The sequence below is a fragment of the Leucoraja erinacea genome, chromosome 18 (genome assembly GCF_028641065.1).
Source record: "Leucoraja erinacea ecotype New England chromosome 18, Leri_hhj_1, whole genome shotgun sequence".
Taxonomy (NCBI): domain Eukaryota; kingdom Metazoa; phylum Chordata; class Chondrichthyes; order Rajiformes; family Rajidae; genus Leucoraja; species Leucoraja erinaceus.
The window spans coordinates 3,240,730-3,268,523 of NC_073394.1; the positions used below are offsets into that span (position 1 = coordinate 3,240,730).

The 27,794-nt window shown below is 45.4% G+C and overlaps 2 protein-coding genes across 2 annotated transcripts in view; both read right to left on the reverse strand.

Annotated features, from left to right (window-relative positions):
* Positions 1 to 4,822: 4,822 nt before the first annotated feature.
* LOC129705573 (P2Y purinoceptor 1-like) lies at positions 4,823 to 6,495 on the reverse strand (the record flags this gene model as incomplete). Its single annotated transcript, XM_055649173.1, has 1 exon — positions 4,823 to 6,495. A coding segment is annotated over one exon (1,014 nt), but the record flags the coding sequence as incomplete, so codon positions are not given.
* Positions 6,496 to 20,274: 13,779 nt separating this feature from the next.
* Positions 20,275 to 27,794, reverse strand: part of LOC129705571 (anoctamin-5-like) — a 40,190-nt gene continuing 32,670 nt past the window's right edge. Inside the window, exon 14 of the mRNA XM_055649171.1 lies at positions 20,275 to 27,710. Coding sequence (XP_055505146.1) covers positions 27,486 to 27,710 — 225 coding nt within the window. The 3' untranslated portion in view covers positions 20,275 to 27,485. The remainder of the gene's footprint in view (positions 27,711 to 27,794) is intronic.

Consider the following 27,794-nt stretch of genomic DNA (forward strand, 5'->3'; position numbering starts at 1 on the left):
TCATGTAGGAAATAAGGAGCTGTAGGTGCTGCTTTAATATAAAAAAGGCACAGAGTGCTGGAGGAACTGCTGAAAAGTCCAAACTCTGAACTTTGGAGTTATTTCCTTGTAAGGTACAAGGAACTGCAGATGCTGTTTTACCAAGGAAAGACACAAAGTGCTGGAGTAACTCAGCTGGTCAGGCAGCATCTGTGGAGAAAAGTTCAAACACTACGACATATGAATGTATGTAGCTGTGGGGAATGTGCGAGGAATTTTGACAGTCACATATTTTTAATCCTGAATAAAGTTTATGATTTAAAATATAAAGTCCAAACTCGCTGGACGTAGGTTAATTTCCTTGCAGAAGCAAGGAACTGCAGATGACAAGGTTTACCAAGGAAAGACACAAAGTGCTGGAGTAACTCAGTGGGTCTTTATACTTTAGAGATAAAGCGTAGAAACAGGCCCTTCGGCCCACCGAGTCCGTGCCGTCCAGCGATCACCCCGTACTAGCTCTATCCCACACACACTGGGGCCGATTTACAATTTTTACCGAAGCCAATTAACCTACAAACCTGCATGTCTTTGTAGTGTGAGAGGAAACCAGAGCACCCAGAGAAAACCCACACAGGTCACAGTGGGAACGTACAAACCTCATAAAGACAGCACCCATTTAGAATGGAGATTCTAAATAGAGAGTAGAATCTCCATTTAGAACGGAGACGAGGAAACACGTTTTCACACAGAGAGTTGTGAGTCTGTGGAATTCTCTGCCCCAGAGGGCGGTGGAGGCCGATTCTCTGGATACTTTCAAGAGAGGGCTAGATAGGGCTTTTAAAGATAGCGGAGTCAGGGGATATGGGGAGAAGGCAGGAACGCGGTACTGATTGGGGATGATCAGCCATGATCACATTGAATGGTGGTGCTGGCTCGAAGGGCCGAATGGTCTACTCCTGCACCTATTGCCTATTGTCTATTGTCATCCATAGTGAGGATCGTACCCAGGTCCCTGGCGCTGCCCAGTGCCTTGTCTCCGAAACATTCTGTACTTTGGAGTTATCTCCTTGGATAAGGAACTGCAGGTGCTGCTTTACCAAAGAAAGACACAAAGTGCTGGACTAAGTCAGGCAGCATCCCTGGATAGGTGACGTTTCGGGTCGGGACCCTTCTTCAGAAGACACAAAGTGCTGCAGTGTTTTTGTTTTGTGTATTTTTTTAAATTCTGAATAAAGTTTATCTTTGGGAAAAAAAAAACAACTCACTAGGTGAACACAAAGTAATGGGTCCTGAACTGAAACTTTACCTATCCATGTCCTCCAGAGATGCTCCCTGAGCTACTGGTTATTCCAGCACTCTGTGTCTCTATCTATTTCCATCCTGATTTTGCTCACTAAAGTCCAATTTCGCAGTTAGTTTGTGTTAATTGCGCCTCTTCCAGAGGGTATGTCCATGCACACCTCTGTTCTGTTGGTGCATTATGCCCCTGTCCCACTTAGGAAACCTGAACGGAAACCTCTGGAGACTTTGCGCCCCACCCAAGGTTTCCGTGCGGTTCCCGGAGGTTGCAGATGGTTGCTGGAGGTTGCAGGTAGTGGAAGCAGGTATGGAGACTGACAAAAACCTCCGGGAACCGCACGGAAACCTTGGGTGGGGCGTAAAGTCTCCCGAGGTTTCCGTTCAGGTTTCTCAAGTGGGACAGGGGCATTAGGAAATAAAGTTCTTTGGATTAGATTACAAGTGAATTCCCCCCCCCCCCCCCCCCCCCCCCCCCCCCCCCCCACCCCTCCCTCCACATAACTAATCTATAATCAACATATTTCCATAATCAGTCAAACAGGCCCTTCGGCCCAACTTGCCCACTCTGACCAACATGTCGTCAGAGGGTGGTGAATCTGTGGAATTCTTTGCCACAGAAGGCTGCCAGTGGATATTTTTGAAAGGCAGAGATAGATAGGTTTTTGATTAGTACGGGTGTCAGAGGTTATGTGGAGAATTACAGTCACAATAATACTTTATTAGCCAAGTATAGTTCAATTTCAAGAGAGTTTATTGTCATGTATCCCAGATAGGACAATGAAATTCTTGCTTTGCTTCAGCACAACAGAATATAGTAGGCATAAATAAATACAGAACAGATCAGTGTGTCCATATACCAATGAATATATATATATACACACACATAAATAAGCAGATAGAGTGCAACAGGCTATTAAAGTTCAGATTTTTGTTTGAGTTGAGTTTAATAGTCTGATGGCTGTGGGGAAGCAGCTATTCCTGAACCTGGACGTTGCAGTCTTCAGGCTCCTGTACCTTCTACCTGAAGGCAGCGGTGAGATGAGTGTGTGGCCAGGATGGTGTGGGTCCTTGATGATGCTGCCAGCCTTTTTAAGGCAGCGACTGCGATAATCCCCTCGATGGTAGGGAGGTCAGAGCCGATGATGGACTGGGCAGTGTTTACTACTTTTTGTAGTCTTTTCCGCTCCAGGGCGCTCAAGTTGCCGAACCCAAGCCACGATGCAACCGGTCAGCATGCTCTCTACTGTGCATCTGTAGAAGTTCGAGAGAGTCCTCCTTGACAACCCGACTCTCCGTAATCTTCTGAGGAAGTAGAGGCGCTGATGAGCTTTCTTGATAATTGGGTTAGTGTTCTGGGACCAGGAGAGAGCTTCGGAAATGTGCACGCCCAGGAATTTGAAGTTCTTGACCCTTACCACCATTCCACTGTTCGATAGTCATTGAGGCACGTCACCTTACTCTTCTTGGGCACTGGTATAATTGATGCCCTCTTAAAGCAGGTGGGAACCTCAGACCTCAGAAGTGAGAGGTTGAAAATGTCCAGCGATTTGGTTTTGCAACATACCAGGAATTCAATACATTTGCCAAGTCAGTTATACAAATAAAAAGCAACGGAACACACAAAACACATTTTAAATATAAACATCCTCCACACCCCTCACTGTGATGGAAGGCAAAAAAATGGGAGAAGGCAGGAGAATGGGGTTAGGTGGAAGAGATCAGCCATGATTGAATGACGGAGTAGACATGATGGGCCAAATGGTTTTGATCCGGACTGCGGGTGCTGTCTGTACGGAGTTGGTACATTCTCCCCGTGAGTTTCTCCAAGATCTTCGGTTTCCTCCCACACTCCAAAGACGTACGGATTGGCTTGGTATAGATGTAAAAATTGTGGGTGTAGGATAGTGTTAGTGTGCGGGGATCGCTGGTCGGCACGGACCCGGTGGGCCGAAGGGCCTGTTTCCACGCTGTATCTCTAAACTAAACTAAATAATACCTTGATTACAGATGACTCTATACCTTTACATTTGTTAAGGCCTGGATAGAGTGGACGTGGGGAGGATGTTTCCACTAGGGGGAGAGTCTAGGATCAGAGGCCACAGCCTCAGAATAAAAGGACGTACCTTTAGAAAGGAGATGGGGAGGAGTTTCTTTAGCCTGAGGGTGGTGAATCTGTGGAATTCATTGCCACAGACAGCTGTGGAGGCCAATAGGTATTTTAACGGCAGATTCTGGGTTATAGACTATAGACAATTGGTGCAGGAGTAGGCCATTCGGCCCTTCGAGCCAGCACCGCCATTCAATGTGATCATGGCTGATCATCCCCAATCAGTACCCCCCGTTCCTGCCTTCCTCCCATATCCCCTGACTCCACTATTTTTAAGAGCCCTAACTAGCTCTCTCTTGAAAGCATCCAGAGAACCGGCCTCCACCGACCTCTGAGGCAGAGAATTCCACACACTCACCACTCTCTGTGAGAAAAAGTGTTTCCTCGTCTCCGTTCAGGGGTCATGGGTTATGGAGGGATGGGGGTTAGGAGGGAGAGATAGATCAGCCATGATTGAACGGCGGAGCAGACTAGATGGGCTGAATGGCCTAATTCTGCCCCTATCACTTACGAGAGAAACCAAAATCAGTACTTTGTCACAAGATCCCTGGCGCTAGTAACCGCGGCAACATGTTCAAGGGAATGTATGCAATGATGCCAAAATACTTGTCCAAAAGTCCATGTTGATTAATAAGCATGCCAAGCAGATTATTGATAAGGCAAAAAAAGACAATTTTATTTTAACAAAGGCTTGTAAAACAGAGGACACAATAAGTTTACACTATTCCGGAAAAGAGTATAATGAAATAAAATCTAATGAAAATGAACTGCAGACGCTGGTTTTTACCAAGACAGACACAAAATGCTGGAGTAACTTAGCTGGTCAGACAGCATCTCTGGAGAAAATGGATGGGTGACGTTTTGGGTTGGGACCCTTCCTCAGACCTGACGTTTCGGGTTGAGACTCAGTATTATAATGAATTATTACCCACAGTTTATTAAATATTAAATTGTCTACGACACGAGAGAAATAAATGGCTTGTGTGAGATTCTATTAATCGGCGGAAACCTGATTAATAGAATCAGGTCGAGTCAGGTATTATTAGAAATGACAGTTTCCAAATGAATGAGTAGCAGGCCAGTGGCAATCCAGAGGCAGGTTGCAGGCCAACGATTCAAACACCTCTTTAATCCAATTTCCTTCATTACTTAATTACAAAAAGTTAATTAAATTTGATATGATTAGAGTCAGTGACCAGTTTGAAGAGTAATTAACTGACAAAGACTTTTAGAGGTATACTGGACCAAGTGGGACCTGTTGGGTCCCGTTCCCTCAACGCGACACACACACACACACACACACACACACACACACACACACACACACACACACACACACACACACACACACACACACACACACACACACACACACACACACACACACACACACAAACCACCACCCCCCCCCACACACACACACACTAACCACCCCCTTCATCAATTTCCTTATTCATCTTGTCAAAAAACTCAGTCAGACTGTCTTGTATCACAAATAGACACAAAATGCTGGAGTAACAAATGGGCAGCATCTCTGGTGAGAAGGAATGGGGTGATGTTTTGGGACGAGGCCCTTCTTCGGATGGCTGGACCCTGATCACCACCCATTCCTTCTCTCCAGAGATGCTGCCTGTCCCGCTGAGCAACTCCAGCTTTTTGTGTCTATCTTCAGTTTCAACCAACATTTGCAGTTCCTCCCTAAACACATAAATTGCGAACTGCCTTGGTTTCACTAGGAACTTCAGGCATATATTGCTTTACTAACATCATTTATTGAACCTTTTCTTGGCCTCGTATGTTATCTACATGCGTTGTGTTTCCGTGCCGCTGGAAGTAAGAATTTCACTGTTCCCTTTTGGCCAATCAGACACAAAGAGACACAAAGTGCTGGTGTAACTCAGCGGGTCAGGCAAGTCAAATATTTGTTGGCTACGTTAAGTGCTGAGGGTGAGTCAACAGTACCATGGGATAAGTGTGCAAATATCCTTATGACCACGTTGTACCGTACAATTTTTGCAAAGGGCTTGGATTCCATGGTGACAAATGAACATCGCAGGATATAAGGTGGATGGCAAACGCCTGGAATACCGAGCCTTCTAGACTGGATGGATTGCTGCCACTTTGAGCCGAACCACCTGTTTGGTTGCTCCACAACAAGTGGAGAGGGTTTTTCTCAGAGAATTCTTGGCGCTGCCGTTGGTCACGAAATAGAAGAACGGGTTGAGGCAGGTGTTCAAGCTGCAGAAGGCCATCTCTATCAAGAAGCCAGCGTCGGAGTTGTGGATCAGCCAAGTCTGGTGGGCCCGCAGAACTCGCACCATGATGCACGCGTTCCTCACCAGGTGGTAAGGCAGGTACATGAGGCCGAAGATGATCAGGACGGAGTACATCAACCGGAAGAGCTTCTTCTTCTTCTGCTCGCATTGGAGGTGGTGTCTCTTGAGCTTCTTGGTGCAGTTCCAATAGCAGAAGCAGATGGCAGTGAAGGGCAGGACGCAGCCAGTCACGGTACTGATGACAGAGTAGGGCAGCGCCCGGCCTGGGTCATAGGAGAAGATGTAGAGGGTGCAGACCGTGTGGTTGCTGGAGCAGGGGATGGCGAATGTCATCAGGGCGGTTGGGATGCTGACCGCAATGGCCAGCACCCAGATGGCGGAGCAGATGTACAGGGAGTGCCGCTTGTTCAGCAGCAGGAGGGACCGAGCTGGGTGGACTATGGCCAGGTAGCGGTCCAGACTGATGCAAGTCACAAAGTAGATACTGGAGTAGAAGCAAGCGTGGTAGAGGCACCTCACCGCCCGGCAGACCAGGCTACCAAATATCCACTGCAGCCCCACAAAGTGGTAGTGGATGAGGAAGGGTAGGGTGAGGATCCAGGTGGTGTCGGCCAGAGTCAGGTTGCAGAGGAACAAGGTGCTCCGGTTCCAATGCCGGGTGTGGTGGAAGGTGAGCCACAGAACCAGGCAGTTGAGAGACAGCCCGATCACCAGCACCAGCAGGAAGGCCACCGGGATCAGGTAGACCTGAGTGAAAAACAACAAGCGGTCTGCACCCAGAGAGCAGAAAATTGACTTCAGCCCCTGGAAGAGAGGAGAGGATTGAGTTGAGTTTAGTTCATTGTCACGTGTAACCAAACGTACGCAAGGGATTCAAGGGTAGACACAAAATGTTGGAGTAAAGAAAGCGAATGGTATGTTAGCTTTCATTGCAAAAGGATTTGAGTATAGGAGCAGGGAGGTTCTACTGCAGTTGTACAGGGTCTTGGTGAGACCACACCTGGAGTATTGTGTACAGTTTTGGTCTCCAAATCTGAGGAAGGACATTATTGCCATAGAGGGAGTGCAGAGAAGGTTCACCAGACTGATTCCTGGGATGTCAGGACTGTCTTATGAGGAAAGACTGGATAGACTTGGTTTATACTCTCTAGAATTTAGGAGATTGAGAGGGAATCTTATAGAAACTTACAAAATTCTTAAGGGGTTGGACAGGCTAGATACAGGAAGATTGTTCCCGATGTTGGGGAAGTCCAGGACAAGGGGTCACAGCTTAAGGATAAGGGGGAAATCCTTTAAAACCGAGATGAGAAGAACTTTTTTCACACAGAGAGTGGTGAATCTCTGGAACTCTCTGCCACAGAGGGTAGTCGAGGCCAGTTCATTGGCTATATTTATGATGGAGTTAGATGTGGCCCTTGTGGCTAAGGGGATCAGAGGGTATGGAGAGAAGGCAGGTACGGGATACTGAGTTGAATGATCAGCCATGATCATATTGAATGGCGGTGCAGGCTCGAAGGGCCGAATGGCCTACTCCTGCACCTAATTTCTATGTTTCTATGTTTCTATGTAAGAGTAGACACAAAATGCTGGAGCAACTCAGCGGGTGGGGCAGAATCCCTGGAGGGAAGGAACGGGCGAATGTTTCGGGCCGAGACGCTTCTTCAGATTCGGATCAATAAATGGAGGAACCAGGATGGCGGGACTGTCATATGCTGAGAGAATGGAGCAGCGGGGCTTGTACACTCTGGAGTCTAGAAGGATGAGTGGATATCTCATTGAAATGTATAAGAATTTTAAGGGCTTGGACACACTAGAGGCAGGAAACATGTTCCCGATGTTGGGGGAGTCCAGAACCAGGGGCCACACAGTTTAAGAATAAGGGGTAAGCCATTTAGAACGGGGACGAGGAAGCACTTTTTCACGCAGAGAGTGGTGAGTCTGTGGAATTCTCTGCCTCAGAGGGCGGTGGAGGCAGGTTCTCTGGATGCTTTCAAGAGAGAGCTAGATAGGGCTCTTAAAGATAGCGGAGTCAGGGGATATGGGGAGAAGGCAGGAACTGGATACTGATTGGGGATGATCAGCCATGATCACATTGAATGGCGGTGCTGGCTCAAAGGGCCGAATGGCCTACTCCTGCACCTATTGTCTATTGACCACATGGTGAAGAGCACAAATAACTATTGTTCTTTCAAAAAGCCTTTGACCAGGTCCCACACAAGAGATTAGTGCACACAATTAGAGCACATGAAATTGGGGTGTTGACACGGATAGAGAACTGGTTGGCAGACAGGAAGCAAGGAGTAGGAATTAATGGGTCCTTTTCAGAATGGCAGGCAGTGACTAGTGGATGTCGCAATGCTCAGTGCTGGGTCACCAGTTATTTACAATATATATTAACGATTTAGGAGTATTGAATGCAACATCTCCAAGTTTGCGGAAGACACAAAGCTGGGTGGCAGTGTGAGCTGCGAGGAGGATGCTATGAGGCTGCATGGTGACTTGGATAGGTTGGGTGAGTGGGCAGATGCATGGCAGATGCAGTATAATGTGCATAAACGTGAGGTTATCCATTTTGGTGGCAAGGACAAGAAGGCAGATTATTATCTGAATGGTGTCAGATTAGGAAAAGGGGAGGTGCAACGAGATCTGGGTGTGCTTGTACATCAGTCGCTGAAAGTAAGCATGCAGGTACAGCCGTCAGTGAAGAAAGCAATTGCCATGTTGGCACTCATAGCGAGAGGATTTGAGTATAGGAGCAAGGAGGTCCTACTGCAGTTGTACAGGGCCCTGGTGAGACCGCACCTGGAGTATCATGTGTAATTTTGGTCTCCTAATTTGAGGAAGTCATTCTTGCTATTGAGGGAGTGCAGCGTTGGTTCACCAGGTTAATTCCCGGGCTGGCGGGACTGACATATGATGAAAGAATGGGTCGACTGGAATTTAGAAGGATGAGAGGGGATTTTATAGACATATAAAATTCTTAGGCACAAAATGCTGGAGCATAACCCCTGTCCCACGGTACGAGTTCATTCCAAGAGCTCTCCCGAGTTTGCCCTGATTCGAACTCGGAGATTTACGGTAATGGCCACTCGTCGGTACTCGGGGCTCTCGTGGACATTTTTCATCATGTTGAAAAATCTTCACGAGTCTTCCCGCGCTTACCTGCCGTTAGCGAGTCTTCCCCGAGTACCTGCCGTTAGCGCTAAGAGACGTCCCTGAGCTCCGACGTACCCGCTACGTTCATTCTCCGTGCTTACCACGAGTTTTTTTTTAAACTCGGGAGAGCTCTTGGAATGAACTCGCACCGTGGGACAGGGGTTTAACTCAGCTGGACGGGCAGCATCTCTGGAGAGAAGGAGTGGGTGACGTTTCAGTTCGTGACCCTTAGTGAAATCTTGCTTTTAGCTGTTTTTGACTGCCGACTTCAGCTTCATTGTACGGACTACACAGCTGGGTTACCTAGAGACACATTCTAGGGCAGCAATGCTGTTCTGTGTTCTATGACTCGATGGGAGATGGGGCATACCTAGATCTGCTATCAATTCACAGGACATAGAGCTTATAGTACAGCAACCTTCCGCCCACAATGTTTTGCCAAAACCAACACTTCTCTGCCTAAACTTAACCCATCTCCCATTCACTGCATATTAATTAGCCTATCCAAAATTCACTGCATATTAATTAGCCTATCCAAAATTCACTGCATATTAATTAGCCTATCCAAAATTCACTGCATATTAATTAGCCTATACAAAATTCACTGCATATTAATTAGCCTATCCAAAATTCACTGCATATTAATTAGCCTATCCAAAATTCACTGCATATTAATTAGCCTATCCAAAATTCACTGCATATTAATTAGCCTATCCAAAATTCACTACGTATTAATTAGCCTATCCAAAATTCACTGCATATTAATTAGCCTATCCAAAATTCACAGCATATTAATAAGCCTATCCAAAATTAGCCTATCTTCAATACCATTCTCATATCTACCTCCACCACCAACCTCTGCAGTGCGTTCCAGGCACCCACCACCCACTGTGGGGAAAACCTGTCCTGCACAATTCCTTTCCACTTTACTCCTGTATAAAGTTATTCCCTCTAGTATTAGGAAACCAGATTTGAAATCCTGGGGGAATCTGTCCGTTTTATCGTTCAAGAAGGAACTGCAGATGCTGGAAAATCGAAGGTAGACAAAATTGCTGGAGAAACTCAGCGGGCACGGCAGCATCTATGGAGCGAAGGAAATAGGCAACGTTTCGGGTTCCCCGAAACGTTGCCTATTTCCTTCGCTCCATAGATGCTGCTGCACCCGTTGAGTTTCTCCAGCGTTTTTGTGTACCTTCGATTTTCCAGCATCTGCAGTTCCTTCTTAAGCACATAGGATCTATCTATCTCTGCCTTAAAAATATCCACTGACTTGGCCTCCACAGCCTTTTGAGGCAAAGAGTTCCACAGATTCACCACCCTCTGGCTACATAAATTTCTCAGAAATTTTCCACAGAAAACAATACAAGTCTCTCCCTGTCACTCGTATAGAAACATAGAAATTAGGTGCAGGAGAGTAGGCCATTCGGCCCGTCGAGCCTGCAACGCAATTCAATATGATCATGGCTGATCATCCAACTAAGCATTCCATACTTGCCTTCTCTATATACCCCCCTGATCCCTTTAGCCACAAGGGCCACATCTAACTCCCTCTTAAATATAGCCAATGAACTGTGTGGCCTCAACTACCTTCTGTGGCAGAGAATTCCACAGATTCACCACTCTCTGTGTAAAAAATGATTTTCTCATCGCGGTCCTAAAAGACTTCCCTCTTATCCTTAAACGGTGATCCCTCTTGTTCTGGACTTTCCCCAACATCGGGAATAATCTTCCTGCATCTAGCCTGTCCAACCCCTTAAGAATTTTGTAAGTTTCTATGAGATCCCCCCTCAATCTCCTAAATTCTAGAGAGTACAAGCCGAGTCTATCCAGTCTTTCTTCATATGAAAGTCGTGCCATCCTGCCATCGCATCTCCGAATTAGGGCATCGCTCGTGATAGGAATATGTCAACAGGATTGCTAGGATAAAATACCACTCTGGTTCAATCACTTGCCTTTTACAAATAAACTTTTGAGAAAGTCATGCCTCAGTGGTATGTCGCTGCAAGTTACCAACTGCTAGTAGGGTCAAGGAAAGAGCGTTCACATTGGTCACGGCCCTGTTTCCACCAATCTTTCCACCACCCACCCACAAGAAACGACCAGACAGACACCATTGTATGTCGATGCTGAGAACAACTTCTAATAGACAATACACAATAGGTGCAGGAGTAGACCATTTGGCCCTTCGAGCCAGCACCGCCATTCAATGTGATCATGGCTGATCGTCTCCAATCAGTACCCTGTTCCTGCCTTCTCCCCACATCCCCTGACTCCGCTATTTTTAAGAGCCCTATCTAGCTCTCTCTTGAAAGTTTCCAGAGAACCGGCCTCCACCACCCTCTGAGGCAGACGTGTTTCCTTGTCTCTGTTCTAAATGACTTGCCCCTTATTCTTAAACTGTGGGCCCTGGTTCTGGACTCCCCCAATCTTGTGCATGGACTTGATGAGAAGAACCAACTGCTAATCAAAAGGTCATAAGTGACAGGAGTAAAATTAGGCCATTCGGCCCATCAAGTCTACTCGGTCATTCAATCATGGCTGATCCATCTTTCCCTCCTAACCCCATTCTCCTGCCTTCTCCCCATAACCTCATTGCCATAGAGGGAGTGCAGAGACGGTTCACCAGACTGATTCCTGCGATGTCAGGACTGTCTTATGAAGAAAGACTGGATAGACTTGGTTTATACTCTCTAGAATTTAGGAGATTGTGGGGGGATCTTATAGAAACTTACAAAATTCTTAAGGGGTTGGACAGGCTAGATGCAGGAAGATTGTTCCCGATGTTGGGGAAGTCCAGGACAAGTGGTCACAGCTTAAGGATAAGGGGGAAATCCTTTAAAACCGAGATGAGAAGAATTTTTTTCACACAGAGAGTGGTGAATCTCTGGAACTCTCTGCCACGGGGGGTAGTTGAGGCCAGTTCATTGGCTATATTTAAGAGGGAGTTAGATGTGGCCCTTGTGGCTAAGGGGATCAGGGGGTATGGAGAGAAGGCAGGTACGGGATACTGAGTTGGATGATCAGCCATGATCATATTGAATGGCGGTGCAGGCTCGAAGGGCCGAATGGCCTATTCCTGCACCTAATTTCTATGTTTCTATGTAACCCCTGATGTCTCTGAAGAACTGTTTGTCCTCTTACAGTTGGGGAATGAATGTGAAGAAAGCCATTCATCTCTTCTAAAAAGGACCATGTCTCAAACAACTGTTTACCTTCGTCACTGGAGAAAGGGGTACAAGGCACCAAGTAGCAGAAACAAAGAACTGCAGATGCTGGTTAATACACAAAGGGACAGTAAATGCTGGAGTAACTCAGCGGGTCAGGCAGCATCTCTGGAGAACATGGAGAGGTGACGTATCGGGTTGTGACCCATTATCAGACTGAGAGTCGGGGGAAAGGAAAACAAGAAATATAGACGTTGTTATATAGAGATATAGAACAAATGAACGAAATAGATGCAAACATAAGTAACAATGATAAAGGAAACAGGCCATTGTTAGCTGTGTTACTGGAGAACAAGTATCTTTGGAGAACATGAACAGGCACTAAATGTCATTCCCTTTATCCTGTATCTATACACCGTGAATGGTTCGATTATAATCATGTATAGTCTTTCTACTGACTGGATAGCACGCAACAAAAGAGCCGTTCGCTGTACCTCGGTACAGGTGATAATAAAGCAAACTAAGTGATATTTCAGGTCAAGAAGAAGGGTTTCGGTTTCCGAAACGTTGCCTATTTCCTTCGCTCCATAGATGCTGCTGCACCCGCTAAGTTTCTCCAGCACTTTTGTGTACTTTCAGGTCAAGACCCTTCTTCAGACTGCTAGACTGACAGTTCATAACATCTTAAGTTCTAGGAGCAGAATTAGGCCCTGCAGTCCATTAAGTCCATCCCACCATTCAATCATGGCTGGTTTATTTTTCCTTCTTAACCCCATTCTCCTGCATCTTCCTCTGCCTGCTAAGACAGCAGTCTTAAGAAGGGTCTTGATTGGAAACGTCACCTATCCATGTTCTCCACAGATGCTGCCTGACCCGCTGAGTTACTCCAGCACTCTGTGAAACGTCACCTATCCATGTTCTCCACAGATGCTGCCTGACCCACTCAGTTATGGTGCAGCAGCATCTATGGAGCTAAGGAAATAGGTAACGTTTCGGGCCGAAATCCTTCTGGAAATAGGCAACGTTTCGGGCCGAAACCCTTACGGGTTTCGTCCCGAAACGTTGCCTATTTCCTTAGCTCCACAGATGCTGCCTGACCCGCTGAGTTACTCCAGCACTCCGTGTCCGAGAAATGCATCAATCTTGCTAAAATCCGCACATTTTACACTGCACTCTCACCTCCGCGTTAGCGACAGTCATAATCCAACGTTACTCTTCCTGTAAGCGAGGAGCTTTGGATCGCAGGAGCTCTCAATTAAATCTGCAAACAGTCAGGAGGCATCCAGGCGTTTAATGCTCTCACCAGGTAACCCAACAATGTTGTCCGTTTCATTATCCAAACAGCTACTCGTCCAATCTCACGCCATCTCCCCTTGGCAAACATCGATAATGATTCTTAAAAACAACCACTCAAATCTCAACATTTACAAAGGAAATAAACTTTGTGAACAGAAAGGTATTTACGTTGGACAGATACGTGATAGGAAATGCCTAGAGGGACATGAGACAGCGCAGGCAAATGGGACTAGCTTAGAAACATAGACAATAGGTGCAGGAGTAGGCCATTCGGCCCTTCGAGCCTGCACCGCCATTCAATATGATCATGGCTGATCATCCAACTCAGTATCCTGTGCCTGCCTTCTCACCATACCCCCTGATCCCTTTAGCCACAAGGGCCACATCTAACTCCCTCTTAAATATAGCCAAAGAACTGGCCTCAACCACTTTCTGTGGCAGAGAATTCCACAGATTCACCAGACTCTATATGAAAAATGTTTTTCTCATCCTGAAAAATTTCCCCCTTATCCTTAAACTGTGACCCCTTGTTCTGGACTTCCCCAACATCGGGTACAATCTTCCTGAATCTAGCCTGTCCAACCCCTTAAGAATTTTATAAGTTTCTATAAGATCCCCCCTCAATCTTCTAAATTCTAGCGAGTACAAGCCGAGTCTATCCAGTCTTTCTTCATATGAAAGTCCTGCAATCCCAGGAACCAGTCTGGCGAACCTTCTCTGTACTCCCTCTATGGCAAGAATGTCTTTCCTCAGATTAGGAGACCAAAACTGTATGCAATACTCGAGGTGTGGTCTCACCAAGGCCCCGTAATAATAATAATAAATTTTATTTATGGGCGCCTTTCAAGAGTCTCAAGGACACCTTACAAAAATTTAGCAGGTAGAGGAAAAACATGTAAGGGGAATGCAATAAATAGTAGAGACATGACTAGTACACAAAGTAAAGACAGAATTCAATACAAAACACAATATGAGGCAATTAATGCACAGATGAAAACGGAGGGGGACGTGGGGCTAAGGATAGTCAGAGGTGAAGAGATGGGACTTGAGGCGGGACTGGAAGATGGTGAGGGACACGGAATTGCGGATCAGTTGGGGGAGGGAGTTCCAGAGCCTGGGAGTTGCCCTGGAGAAGGCTCTGTCCCCAAAACTGCGGAGGTTGGACATGGATGGAGAGGAGACCGGCTGATGTGGATCTGAGGGACCGTGAGGGTTGGTAGGAGGAGAGGAGGTCAGTGAGATATGGGGGGGCCAGATGGTGGAGGGCTTTGTAGGTGAGGATCAGGATTTTGTAGGTGATCCGGTGGGAGATGGGAAGCCAGTGAAGTTGTTTGAGGACTGTACAACTGCAGTAGAACCTCCCTGCTCTTATACTCAAATCCTTTTGCTATGAATGCTAACATACCATTTGTTTTCTTCACTGCCTGCTGCACCTGCATGCATACTTTCAATGACTGGTGTACCATGACACCCAGGTCTCGTTACATCTCCCCTTTTCCTAATCGGCCACCATTCAGATAGCTTAGATGGGGTATTTTCGTCAGCATGGACGAGATGGGCTGAAGGTCCTGTTTCCGTGTTGTATGACTATGAGTAGTTGGTGTGGAGTGGTCAAGAACATCTGGTACTTTCACCAAGGATGATCATGTTCAAGTCCAATCATAAGACCAGAAGACATAGGAACCGAGTGAGGCCATTTGGTCCATCGAGTCTGCTCTGCCATTTCATCAAGGCTGTTCCATTTTTCCCATCTCAATCCCATTCTCCTGCCTTCTCTCTAGAACCCTTGACATCCTTACTGATCCAGGATCTATCAAACACGGCTTTACAAATAACCAATGACTTGGCCTCCACTGCTGCCTGTGGCAATGAATTCCTCAGATTCACCAGCCTCTGGCTAAAGAAATTCCTCTTCATCTCCATTCGAAAGGTACATCCTTTAATTCTGAGGCTGTGCCCTCTGGTGCTAGACGCTCCCACTAGTGGAAACATCTTCTCCACATCCACACCATCCAGTCCATTCGATCCAAACAGGCATATTGATTCCAAAGACATATGTGGATTTCTGGCCCACTACCAAGCAAGGGTTGTGGTGGGGGCAGATACAACAGGGACATTTAAGAGGCTTCTAGATAAGCACATAAATATGTATGGGAATGGAGAGATATGGGTCATTTTCAAACACAGGGGATTAGTTTAACTTAGCATTATGTATGGCACAGATATGGTGGACCGAAATGCCTGTTTCTGAGGTACTGTTTTAAGTAAAGTTCTATTTAAGAAGGAACTGCAGATGCTGTTCCAGGTGTCAACTTCTCTACACCCGCCCGGTGAGACCAAGCGCAGGCTTGGCGATCGCTTCGCCCAACACTTCCGCTCAGTTCGCAATAACCAACCTGATCTCCCGGTGGCTCAGCACTTCAACTCCCCCTCCCATTCCGAATCCAACCTTTCTGTCCTGGGCCTCCTCCATGGCCAGAGAGTCCCACCGTAAATTGGAGGAGCAGCACCTCATATTTCGCTTGGGTAGTTTACACCCCAGCGGTATGAACATTGACCTCCAATTTCAGGTGGTCCCTGCTTTCTCCCTCCTTCCTCTCCCCCGCCTTCCCAGATCTCACCTTGACCCGAAACGTCACCTATTCCTTCGCTCCATAGATGCTGCCTCACCCGCTGAGTTTCTCCAGCATTTTTGTCTACCGTTAAGTAAAGTTCTATGTGATTTTATAATCTTCACTGTTGGTCGAGTCTCTTTTTGGTTAAATCTTACATTGCGAAATACACTGCCAACTCTTCCGATGTTCAAGGCCCTTGAAAGAACTTTGTGGCATCTCGTTAGCACAGAAATCAAATCTTTGCACATTCCCAGTGGTTTCATTTCTGTACTTTATGGAAGATACTTTCTCTACTTTAGGTAGACAAATGTTAAAGATGGAAATGCTGGAAAATCGAAGGTAGACAAAAATGCTGGAGAAACTCAGCGGGTGAGGCAGCATCTATGGAGCGAAGGAAATAGGTGACGTTTCGGGTCAAGACCCTTCTTCAGACTGTTTTTAAGAAGGAACTGCAGATGCTGGAGAATCGAAGGTTACACAAAAAAGCTGGAGAAACTCAGCGGGTGCAGCAGCATCTATGGAGCGAAGGAAATAGGCAACGTTTCGGGCCGTAACGTTGCCTATTTCCTTCGCTCCATAGATGCTGCTGCACCCTTCTTCAGACTGTTGTGGGGGGGAAGGGGAAAGGAATTCTTCATCTGCAGGTAGGCACAAAAAGCTGGAGTAATTCAGCGGGACGCAGGATCTCTGGAGAGAAGGAATGGGTGATATTTGGGGTTGAGTCTGAAGAAGGATCTCAACACAAAATATCACCAATTTCTCTCCTGTGATGCTGCCTGTCTCGCTGAGTTACTACAGCATTTTGCGTCTATCTTGCCGTATTACCTGATGCTTTCGTAACCCCCATGCCCTCCCTTCCTTACATCACAATAAACTTCTAAAATGCACTTTCCCCTCGTTTAGTGAAGATTTTTGATTAACTCCTTGAACCTTTCTGAATTCACAAAGCATTTATCTTCATCATTTCCCATTTCAGATGGAATTGACGACAGGCTCGTCTTATTTTTACTCACTGAGTAAAGAACTCTCACAATTACACTGGACGTAACCTCCATATTTGAGCAATCAGAAAATAATCAACAACTCGCAATTGATTGAAACCAATCTGTTGAAAAACAAGGACAAGCCCAACATACATGATGCCTTGTCAACTAATGTCTGCAGGTACATTCCTAAATTCATATGGTCATAAGTCATAGGAGCAGAATTAGGCCATTCAGCCCATCAAGTGTACTCCGCCATTCAATCATGGTTGATCTATCTTTCCCTCCTAACCCCATTCTCCTGCCTTCTCCCCATAACCCTTGACACCCGTACTAATCAAGAATCTATCTATCTCTGCCATAAAAATACCCATTGACTTGGCCTCCACAGCCTTCCGTGGGAGGAAACTGAAGCACCCGGAGAAAAACCACGCAGTCACGGGGAGAACGTACAGACTCCGCACAGACAGCACCTGTAGTCAGGATGGAACCCGGGTCTCTGGTGCTGTGAGGCAGCAACTCTACTGCTGCGCCACCGTGCCACCCGTATGTGCCAGGAATATATTTGCACTCTGGTGTCTGCTGTATAACAGGTGGCAATGTTTAAAATCAGTGCACATATACTCAATGCAATGGAATATTAAATAACAGCACAGCTAGATGGCAATGTACACAAGTTAACCCACCAGGCCATTGGAATTCCAACATGGATCATTAGCCTGGGTATAAAGTTGAAGTTGGCAGTGGGAAGTTTCAATGAAAGAAGTTAGGACAGATATTACGATCCAGGCTCGATGCAAGGGTTAATATGTTTAAAATCTATTCCCAAATTAAAAACAGAAAATGCTAAATGCTCCCTAATATATTCATTTCTGGACTATTCTCCCCTCCCCTCCCCTCCCCTTCCCTCCACTCCCCTTCCCACCCCTCCCTCCCCCCCTCCCCTTCCCTCCACTCCCCTTCCCTCCCCCACCCCTCCCCTCATTAGTTACAGGGACTGTTCTGTTCACAACTTGGTCCCACCAACATGCCTTCAACCACTCCATGTCTCACCTCAATCATCTCTCTCTCTCCTTACGATCATCGACCCCCTCTCTCACTCCTCAAATTAATTCCATCTCTCTCTCACCCTCCAGATAACATATACGCTTCATCTAATGTTGCCCCCCCCCCTCTAATTCCCCATTTTACTGGTGCCCCCTCTAATTCCCCATTTACTGGTGCCCCCCCTCTAATTCCCCATTTACTGGTGCCCCCCCTCTAATTCCCCATTTACTGGTGCCCTCCTTTAATTCCCCATTTACTGGCGCCCTCCTCTAATTCCTCATTTACTGGTGCCCCCCCCCCTAATTCCCCATTTACTGTTGCCTCCCCCTCTAATTCCCCATTTACTGTTGCCCCCCCCCTCTAATTCCCCATTTACTGGTGCCCCCCTCTAATTCCCCATTTACTGTGTTGCCCCCCCTCTAATTCCCCATTTACTGGTGCCCTCCTTTAATTCCCCATTTACTGTTGCCCCCTCTAATTCCCCATTTACTGTTGCCCCCCTCTAATTCCCCATTTACTGGTGCCCCCCTCTAATTCCCCATTTACTGTTGCCCCCCTCTAATTCCCCATTTACTGGTGCCCCCCTCTAATTCCCCATTTACTGTTGCCCCCCTCTAATTCCCCATTTACTGTTGCCCCCCTCTAATTCCCCATTTACTGTTGCCCCCCTCTAATTCCCCATTTACTGGTGCCCCCCTCTAATTCCCCATTTACTGGTGCCCCCCTCTAATTCCCCATTTACTGTTGCCCCTCCCCCTAATTCCCCATTTACTGGTGCCCCCCCCAATTCCCCATTTGCTGGTGATCCCCTGTATCCATAATCAGTCTGAAGAAGGGTGCTGACCCTAATTTGCCCACCCATGCTTTCCAGAGAAGCGGCCTTACCCTTATGCTGAGTTTGTCCACCACTGTGTACACCTTCATCTACATTTCCTCTTCGATGGCTCAATAACGGTTTTATTTGTCACATGTGTAAACGTACAATGACATTTTCTCTCTGGTATCCGTTCTTCTCTGGATTGAGGGGGAATCTTATAGAAACTTATAACATTCTTAAGGGGTTGGACAGTCTAGATGCAGGAAGATTGTTCCCGACGTTGGGGAAGTCCAGAACAAGGGGTCACAGTTTATGGATAAGAGGGAAGTCATTTAGGGCCGAGATGAGAAAAACATTTTTCACACAGAGAGTGGTGAATCTGTGGAATTCTCTGCCACAGAAGGTAGTTGAGGCCAGTTCATTGGCTGGATTTAAGAGGGAGTTAGATGTGGCTAAAGGGATCAGGGGGTATGGAGAGAAGGCAGGTACAGGATACTGAGTTAGATAATCAGCCATGATCATATTGAATGGTGGTGCAGGGTCGAAGGGCCGAATGGCCTACTCCTGCACCTATTTTCTATGTTTCTATGTTTCTAAACAGGTTGGGATTCCCCCAAGTTCGCCAACGGCACAGTGTAAAGAATAATTGTTGTTTATCGCAAACAAAGACAAAGGGCCTCCCGATGAGGCTAGCTCAGTTAAGGCAGAGGGTGAGCAGACTCCTTAGAAGGACACAAAGTGCTGGAGTAGCTCAGCAGGTCAGGCAGCATCGCTGCAGACTATGGATAGGAGACGTTTCGGGTCGAGACCCTTCTTCAGATTTCATTGAGTATAGACCCAACATTTACCATTGCTGTCTATAATTAGATGCCATCCCAAAAGGGCAGTGGAGGCCAGATCTCTGGATACTTTCGAGAGAGAGCTAGACAGGGCTCTTAAAGATAGCGGAGCCAGGGGATATGGGGAGAAGGCAGGAACGGTGTACTGATTAGGGATGATCAGCCATGATCACATTGAATGGCGGTGCTGGCTCGAAGGGCCGAATGGCCAACTCCTGCACCTATTGTCTATTGTCTAAAAACAGGAGTTACCTGTAATCTCACCGGGAGCCCCTTTTCTTTGTTTACAATAACAAAACAAATAATCTTTATTAATCTAAAATAATTAGTCTTAACAATCAGAGTTTTCATCAGAAAGGAAGTATCTCGAACTAATACAGGCAGCATACAATAAAAAAGTGTTCAATAGATTGCTTTGGTATTTATAATATATGTTTTCATTCAAGTAGGGTACAGAGCAGGGGTGTTATACATTAATTCTGAATAAACAAGACTGCTATTGAGAAGGCAAATATCTTGCAATCTGTAGATAGTGTAAACCAGCTGTAAAAAGCATCAGTAGAATATCTGCAATAAAGTTGTCATTTTATCTTGAAGGAGGAATCTTGAAGAATGGGCAAAATAGAAGTTTGCCACAAACAAAATACAAATAATTAAAAAATTGCATGACCAAGTAGCACACTAACATTTCCGCAATTTGCTTTAGTTGGAACAAAATATTTTATTCATAAATACATAGATAACCAGATAGTTTAGCAGTCAGGAAATACACTGACATTTTCACCTCTCTTCCAGCCATTTCATCTGGAAGTCAAAGCTGCTCAAGAATATCTGGTGGTGACAAGCGAGATTCTTCACAAAGTAGGATAATACTGTCCCATATATGTACTGTGCGTTTTATATACATATATATTAAATATGGCTTACTGTGATGGTAACGAAGGTGTATCAGTTCTTGGATACTTGAAAGTAATTTTGCTCAACTCTTAGAATCCAAGTGTAACAACACCAAGGAACGGCAAATGCCGATTTATACCAAAAAATTACTCAAAATGCTGGAGTAACTCATTGGGTCAGGCGACATCTCTGGAAAAACATTTTCACCCAGAGAATTGGGAATGTGTGGAATTGTCTACCACAGAAGGCAGTGGAGGTCATTTCACTGGATGTTTTCAAGAGAGAGTTAGATATGGCTCTTAGGGCAAACAAAATCAAGGGATATGGGGAGAAAGCAGGAACATTATGGATGATCAGCCATGATCATATAGAATGGCGGTGCTAACTCAAAGGGACAAATGGCCTACTCCTGCACCCATTTTCTATGTTTCTATGTTTTTACAACTTGGATAGGAGACACTCTGGTTGCCAATGCACATTCTCCAGTGTTGCTGCCTGACCTGCCGAGTTACTCCAGCACTTTGCATTCATCTTGGTTACAAACCAGAATCGGATTCACAAGGGATGAATGTACCAGAGAAACCTTTGGAAACTTTGGAGTTTACAGTGTGCAAAGAAGCTGGTAGTGAAGCTGCCGTGCCAAGGTGGGATAAAGTATTGAGCAGGGGAATGATGTGTTTTTGGTCGCCCATGCTAACTGTGTGTGGATCCTGATCATCTACTCATCTCCCCACATTTGCTTACATTGGCTTCAAAGGCACTGCAAGGAGAGTATAAAATATCCTATTAATACTGGCAGCCAAAGATCATTCCTCCCCCTTAGTAACAGTCATATTTAATGTACATATTTAATATTTTTTATGTTCTACGAGGTTTCCTTTGAAGGCACCTGTATTTGTTTTTACAAAACACTTCAGCCATTTAAGTTACAGCCAACTTCATTACTACAACTTAGTCAAGTAATTGTTACAAGATTAGATAGCGACATATTTAATATATACAGCAATTCTACAAATATTATATGAAATTCAAATCGCCACATCGACACAACATCCAATTGCTTGAAATTTTGTGATTTAAATGCATCGTAATGGATTATTTCAATATACAATAGGTGCAGGAGTAGGCCATTCGGCCCTTCGAGCCAGCACCCCAACTCAATCTGATCGTGGCTGATCATCCACAATTCCATCTCCGAACATTCATATGGTTATTTTTGTAGTGCAAATGCTTCAAAATATTATTTTGTATTTCTTGGCTGATTTCCATTCAGATTTGTTAAAGATGCAAACTCAAAATAATTTGTTCAATTTAAGCATTTATAAAAGTATTTTTTTTTAAAACGAAAAAGCTCTTCACACAAATGCACAAGCATTTTCTCGAAGTAACCTGGAGTGAATTAGCACGTACTGTGAAAACCATTGTGGAATCATTCTGTACATCTTGCCTGCAGTGAACTACAGATTGTTTTTGAGCCATTTCTAATGACATTTGTTAATAATCATGCAATAATAGAAAAAGAAAATTAGCATAGCTAATCGAGCTTTAGAAATGAGGAACTGCAGATGTTGGTTAATACACAAAAGGACACAAAGTGCTGGAGTAACTCAACGGGTCAGGCAGTGTACCTGGAGATCTTGGATAGTTGATGATAGACACAGCAAGCTGGAGTAACTCAGCGGGACAGGCAGCATCTCTGGAGAGAAGGAATGGGTAGCGTTTCGGGTCGAGACCCTTCTTCAGACTGGTTAGGGATAAGGGAAATGGGAGATATAGATGATGATGTGGAGAGATAAAGAATAATGAAATATAAGCAGAAAAGTAACAATGATAATGGAAGCAGGCCATTGTTAGTTGTTTGTTGGGTGAAAATGTGAAACTGCTGGCAACTTGGGTGGGGGAGGGATAGAGAGAATGCCGGGGCTACCTGAAGTGAGAAAAATCAATATTCATACCACTGGGCTGTAAGCTGAAATGCTGTTCCTCCAATTGAAATAATGAGATGCTGTTCCTCCAATTTGCGTTTAGCCTCAACCTGACAATGGAGGAGGCTGAGGACAGAAAGGTCAGTGTGGGAATGGGAAGGAGAATGAAAATGTTCAGCAATTGGGAGATCAGGTAGGTTCACACGGGCTGAGCAAAGGTGTTCCGCGGAACGATCGCCCAGTCTGCGTTTGGTCTCGCCGACGTAGAAGAGTCCACATCTTGAATAACGGATACAGTAGATGAGGTTGGAGGAGGTGCAAGTGGATAGGTGGCCTTTGTAATCACCTCTCACACCACCTATCCATGTTCTCTTGGTATGCTGCCTGTAGTGCTGACTTACTCCAGAACTTTGAGTCCTAGGATGTTCTATCCATGGTACAGGTACACCTGGAAAATATCTAACACAGTTTTTCTCATCTAATTCACAAGACATGTTCATGCTGTATTAATTGCTATGAATGACCTACAAATTAGAATATTCATAATCCACTACCTCCCTGCACAAAACCTCTGCTAATCAATTAGACAAAACTAATAAATGAGTGCCCATCAGAATACAGAAACCAGGTCCACCTTGTCTTTGGGAAATGGGAACTGTGAAATTCTGGACTTCAGCGAATCAGTACAACTAAAGTTGTGGATGTGGAGAGGATGTTTCCACTAGTGGGAGAGTCTAAGGCCGGAGGTCAGAGACTCAGAATTAAAGGACATTCGTTTAGGAAGGAGATGAGGAGGAATTTCCTTAGCCAGTGGCTGGTGGAACTCATTGCCACAGAAGGTTGTGGAGGCCAAGTCAGTGGATATTTCTAAGGCACAGATAGAGAGATTCTTGATCAGTACGGGTGTCAGGGGTTACGGGGAGAAGGCAGGAGAATGGCGTTCGGAGGGAGAGATAGATCAGCCGTGATTGAATGGCGGAGTGGACTTGATGGCTCCTATCTCTGATGAACATGAATTCTAAAACAGCAGCCAATGAGGCGAAAACTAGACAATGAAGAATTATCCAACGCACACACAACTTGTGGGCTGGAGAAGCAAAGTAAACATTCTTTGTCGATCTTCAAATCATTCCCATTGCGTTTGACGACGAGTTCAACACACTGTTTGGGAGGTGTAATACTAGCACAGGCATTCCATAAGGAAATCCTTCATTTGGAGAATCATAACTCACATGAGCGCCAATATCCAGCCCCTTTGTCAACATGGCATTGAGGGTGGAGATTTGTCCGATGTTGCTGCTCTCAATGGTACACACTTTTCTCTCAAAGCCTGGCTCCTCTACAGCCTTCAAAGGAGCAGTGGTGGGATTCTCTGCCTCAGGGGGCAGTGGAGGCCGGTTCTCTGGATGCTTTCAAGAGAGAGCTAGATAGGGCACTTAAAGATAGTGGAGTCAGGGGACATGGGGAGAAGGCAGGAACTGATTGGGGATGATCGGATGTGTGGAATTCTCTGCCCCAGAAGGCAGTGGAGGTCAATTCACTGGATGTTTTCAAGAGAGAGTTAGATAGAGCTCTTAGGGCAAATGAAATCACGGGGATATGGGGAGAAGGCAGGAACGGGGTACTGATATTGGATGATCAGCAGTTATCACATTGAACGGCAGTGCTGGCTCGAAGGGCCGAATGGCCTACTCCTGCACCTATTGTCCATCGAATGACCAAAGATGGATAATACCTACCACCCATAATAGACCCAAGTGTCGAATAGACACAACTCAATGGCTTTCTTCCATTGAGCTGAAAAACATTCCGAGTCTCAATTTTATGTGACGGCTTACATGATCAAGGAAGATACCCTTATAATTAATTGTTGGGGGGAAAGCATTGCATCATCCCAAGCAGAAAAACTAATGAGTTCTCAGTCGAGAAGCTGACCATTTTAGGTAGAATGTCACCAATATTTTTTTCCAGATGTTGCAACCTCTTTCAAATCATTCTTAAAAGAATGTTAAAGCTAGGATGTGACCATTGTTAGGGCCCCTAAAACTACATTCAGCAAACAGGCACATTGGATTGGCCTTCCATTTGTTTGTTTAAATTACACACGTCTGTATTCAAGTTTCTTCCACTTTCAGGACAATAGGACATAGAGATAGTTCTCAAACTGGAAGCTGTTGATCGAGTGGGGTGAAGTGGGTGGGAAATGAGTAGAGGCGGTGTTAATAGAAAAGTTAAAGATCATAAGTGATAGGAGTAGAATTAGGCCATTCGGCCCATCAAGTCTACTCTGCCATTCAATCATGGCTGATCTATCTCTCCCTCCTAACCTCATTCTCCAGAAGGGTTTCGGCCTGAAACGTTGCCTATTTCCTTCGCTCCATAGATGCTGCCGCACCTGCTGAGTTTCTCCAGCACTTTTGTCTACTTTCTTCCCATAACCCCTGACACACGTACTAATCAAGAATCTATCAATATCTGCCTTCAATATATCCACTGACTTGGCCTCCAAGGCAAAGAATTCCACAGATTCACCACCCTCTGACGAAAGAAATTCCTCCTCATCTTCTTCCTAAAAGAACATCCTTTAATTCTGAAGCTGTGACCTCTGGTCTTGGACTCTCCCACTAGTGGAAACATCCTCTCCACATCCACTGGATCCAAGCCTTTCACTATTCTGCAAGTTTCAATTCTGCAGGTCTCACCCTCATTCTTCTAAACTCCAGCGAGTGCAGGCCCAGTGCCGACAAACCCTCATCATAGGTTAACCCACTCATTCCTGAAATCAATCTTGTAAACCTCCTCTGGACCCTCTCCAGAGCCGGCACATCCTTCCACAGATATGGTGGCCACAATTGCTCACAATATAGCTCGTGCTTTATTCTTTGGAGAGCAGGAGGATGAGTGGTGATCTTATAAAGGTGTACAAAATGATGTAGGGCGGCAGGCAGGATATAGGATTATTCAGGGAACTTCTTGTAACTTTGACTGCTGTCTACAGCCTCAGTGAAGTCCGCTGTGTGATTTTACCGGGTTGTATCCAAAACAATTAACTTTACTGTACCTCGGCACATGTGACTACAAAGTATCAATAAATCACTGCTTCACCTCAGCTCAACTTCAATAGAATTTGCGTTAGATAGAGCTCTAGTGGCTAGTGGAATCAAGGGATACGGGGGAGAAGGCAGGCACGTGTTATTGATTGCTGACGATCAGCCATGATCACAATGAATGGTGGTGCTGGCTCGAAGGGCCAAATGGCCTCCTCCTGCACCTATTTTCTATTTTCTAACTTCTTTGCAACCCTCACTGTCTACTTCAGTACAACTTCAACACCTTAAAATTATTTTTTTTAAGTTGCATTTAGCGATTCCATGGCCAGTTTGAGAATTATTTTGTGATTTTTTTTAAATTTGGTTTAATACCAGATACTAAATAAACACAGATTTGTATTAAATTCAGTGCTAGTCACACAGGAAGCAGTAAATTGTGTGCAGAAGTGCGTGTGTCCGGACTGGAGACTTCAATGACAGATACCCGCGTCAGGAGACTGTGTGCCCACTTTACTTTGTCAAGCCATGATTATTATTGCTAGAGCAAGCAATGGGAAAAGCTTGATACACATCTTAAATCTTGCTGGATTTAATTCCTTGGTTCCAACACAGAAATGGTCCTGAAGAGAGACACAAGATGCTGAACTCAGCGGGACGGGCAGCATCTCTGGAGAGAAGGAATGATGCCTGTCCTGCTGAGTTACTCCAGCATTTTGTGTCTATCTTCGGTTTAAACCAGCATCTGCAGTTCCTTCCAACACATAGAAATGGTCCTATTCCCTACAAGATCACAACCCCTTGTACTTCGGGAACTATTTTTAAATCAGTAGTCTTCTTGGATTTGTACAAGTAATGGGCAAACTTGCAATGCCTTTGATGTTCCTCTACCAGAGGAGGTAGTTGAGGCAGGGACTATCCCCACGTTTAAGAGACAAGTAGACAGGTACATGGATAGGACAGGTTTGGAGGGATATGGGCCAAACGCAGGCAGGTGGGACTAGTGTAGCTGGGACAGGTTGGCCAGTGTGTGCAAGTTGGGCATGTTTCCACACTGTGTCACTATGACTCTGACCATAAATTGATCAGCTATGACTGAATGGCTGAGTAGACTCGATGGGCTGAATGGCCCAATTCTGCTCCTATCATTTATGAACTTAGAAACTTACGAACATTGGCGATTTGCAGACTTTGATTAACCCCAATGTGCTAATGTTCGGAGAGTGCAAAAAATATTACTAGACGGGTTAAGATCTGTGTGCATTTTAAACAAAAAAAATATATTTTCCACTTATTTTTGCCCCCAAAAAAATTAGATGCCAGATGGCTCACAGGAGATCAGTAGTGAAAACTAGGCACCAGAATACAGCAGTTATTTCCCATCTTAGTTGACCTAACCCCCTGTAAGATTTCCGCTGCGTTTTAACATGGCAACGAAAGGAATGGCTCAAGTATTCATAGTGAAAAAAATTATGCAGGCAAGTTATGGGAGGAAGAAAATAAAAGGCAAAACAGAGAAGTAGCAGAAAGATGGTTTAAATAGAGAAACAAAGAGAAAAAACAAGATCAAGTGATTATCTAAACAGATGATAAATTACATTCCATCCACAGATTTGCATCATGATTCTAATACATGGTCAAATTATACTTGGTGTCCTATAACTTCACCTTCTTCCTGATGGTTATACCCAAACTTTTCATTGCACCTGGAGTGGCAACATTCGGGAATAGGGTCCATTCACATTCAAAGCGTCCCGTCTCAGAGGAAAGGCAAATAATGGGAACTGTGAGCGGTCGGTCGGTCGGTCAGTTTCGACAGAAGCCCAGTATGGCGGACACAGTGAAACTGCCTCCTCGCCAGGGATACAGTTTTCCGGACGGTAGCTGTGTCAGCGATATCGTGATTAGTGGAGACGCAATTGATGTCTCCTCCCCATCTTGTTCCTTGTGGAAGAATCAAATAAATTGATTTATTCCCCCCCCAAAAAAAACCTGAAACGTTCTTGGTTTTCCCCCCCACATCAGGCGACAGTGTGGACTAGAGCTCCTCGCTCAAGAGTTCCACTTTCTCCGCATGCGCCGACATCTCCTTGTTCACCACCACGTTCTCCTTGCCCGCCAGTGTCTCCCGCAGTTTGTTCAGCTCGTACTCGTGAAGAATCTTCTGCGTCAGATACTTCTCCCGCTTGATCCGGGCCTTCACCTCGCTCGGAACGTCGGGAATCAAAGCCGCGATGGAAAATTTCACCAGGAAGACAACGTGCTGGATTGGAGCAGGAAAAAAAAAAGGTCAAATCAGCAAGTTAAAATGAACCTTGCTAAGCCAGGCAACCCTTTGTGTGCTGGT